Below are 892 nucleotides of genomic sequence, written 5' to 3' on the forward strand. Positions count from 1 at the left end.
CTTAAGTGGAAAACATCACACAATAGCAGTGACACAGAAGGCCTGGTGCTTACCTTGCCCAAGACAGTGAGACATGGTTTGGGATCCAATTCTGGCTGTTCGAGCTTCACCACTCCTACCCAGCCATATTCATACAAGTCCTCTTCATCATTGTTATTACACAGACCCAGTGGGTGCATCTAAGAGACAAAATGAAAAGGAAATGTCACCAGGCTGGCTACAGACTGCCTTGACTCCCTTTGTGCATTTCTTATTGTGTACTAAGTCTAAGCTACCTCAATTCACAGGGAATTCCATTTCATTACAAGGAGCCGAGCACTGGAGAGAACACAATAAAACAACTAGAAGAAGGTATTATAAGGGCTGGATAAATAACTTAAAAGTTAAAGAGCACTGGCTGCTCTTCCAGAGGACCCAGGTTCAACTCCCAACATGGACAACTGTCTATGATTCTGGTTCCAAAGGATCTAATGCCCTCTTCTGGTCTCCACAAACACTGTCCCTGTATATTCTATACATGCAAACAAAATACCCACTCATAAAAATTAAATAAAGATCTATCTGTATATATATGCATATTCATGTGCATACACATATACATTTGTGAATGCATATGGAGGCCAGAGGTTGATGTTAGATGTCTTCTCATCTCTCTCTACAGAGTCTTTAAGTAAACCTGGAGCTTTTCAATCAGCTAGAATGGCTGGCCAGTATGTCTCAGAGATCCTCCTGTCTCTGTCTATACAGTGCTAGGATTATAGGCGTATACCAACATGCTTCGTTTTCACACGGTACTAGGGATTGAATTCAAGACCTCACTTTTAAATATATTTTATGACTTCTTTCTCTCTACCTTGAAAGTAATGATTGTTGCCGGGCGGTGGTGGCGCAC

At 41.6% G+C, this 892-nt stretch overlaps 1 protein-coding gene across 4 annotated transcripts in view; it reads right to left on the reverse strand.

The window, feature by feature from the left end:
• LOC101987930 (E3 ubiquitin-protein ligase ZNRF3) overlaps window positions 1-892 on the reverse strand; it is a 262,088-nt gene that overhangs the window by 164,735 nt on the left and 96,461 nt on the right. For all 4 annotated transcript variants that reach the window (XM_026788717.1, XM_026788716.1, XM_026788719.1 and 1 more), the window contains exon 2: window positions 54-179. In XM_026788717.1, the coding sequence (XP_026644518.1) occupies window positions 54-179 (126 nt within the window). The remainder of the gene's footprint in view (window positions 1-53; window positions 180-892) is intronic.

Source organism: Microtus ochrogaster, unplaced genomic scaffold (genome assembly GCF_000317375.1).
Source record: "Microtus ochrogaster isolate Prairie Vole_2 unplaced genomic scaffold, MicOch1.0 UNK6, whole genome shotgun sequence".
Classification (NCBI taxonomy): domain Eukaryota; kingdom Metazoa; phylum Chordata; class Mammalia; order Rodentia; family Cricetidae; genus Microtus; species Microtus ochrogaster.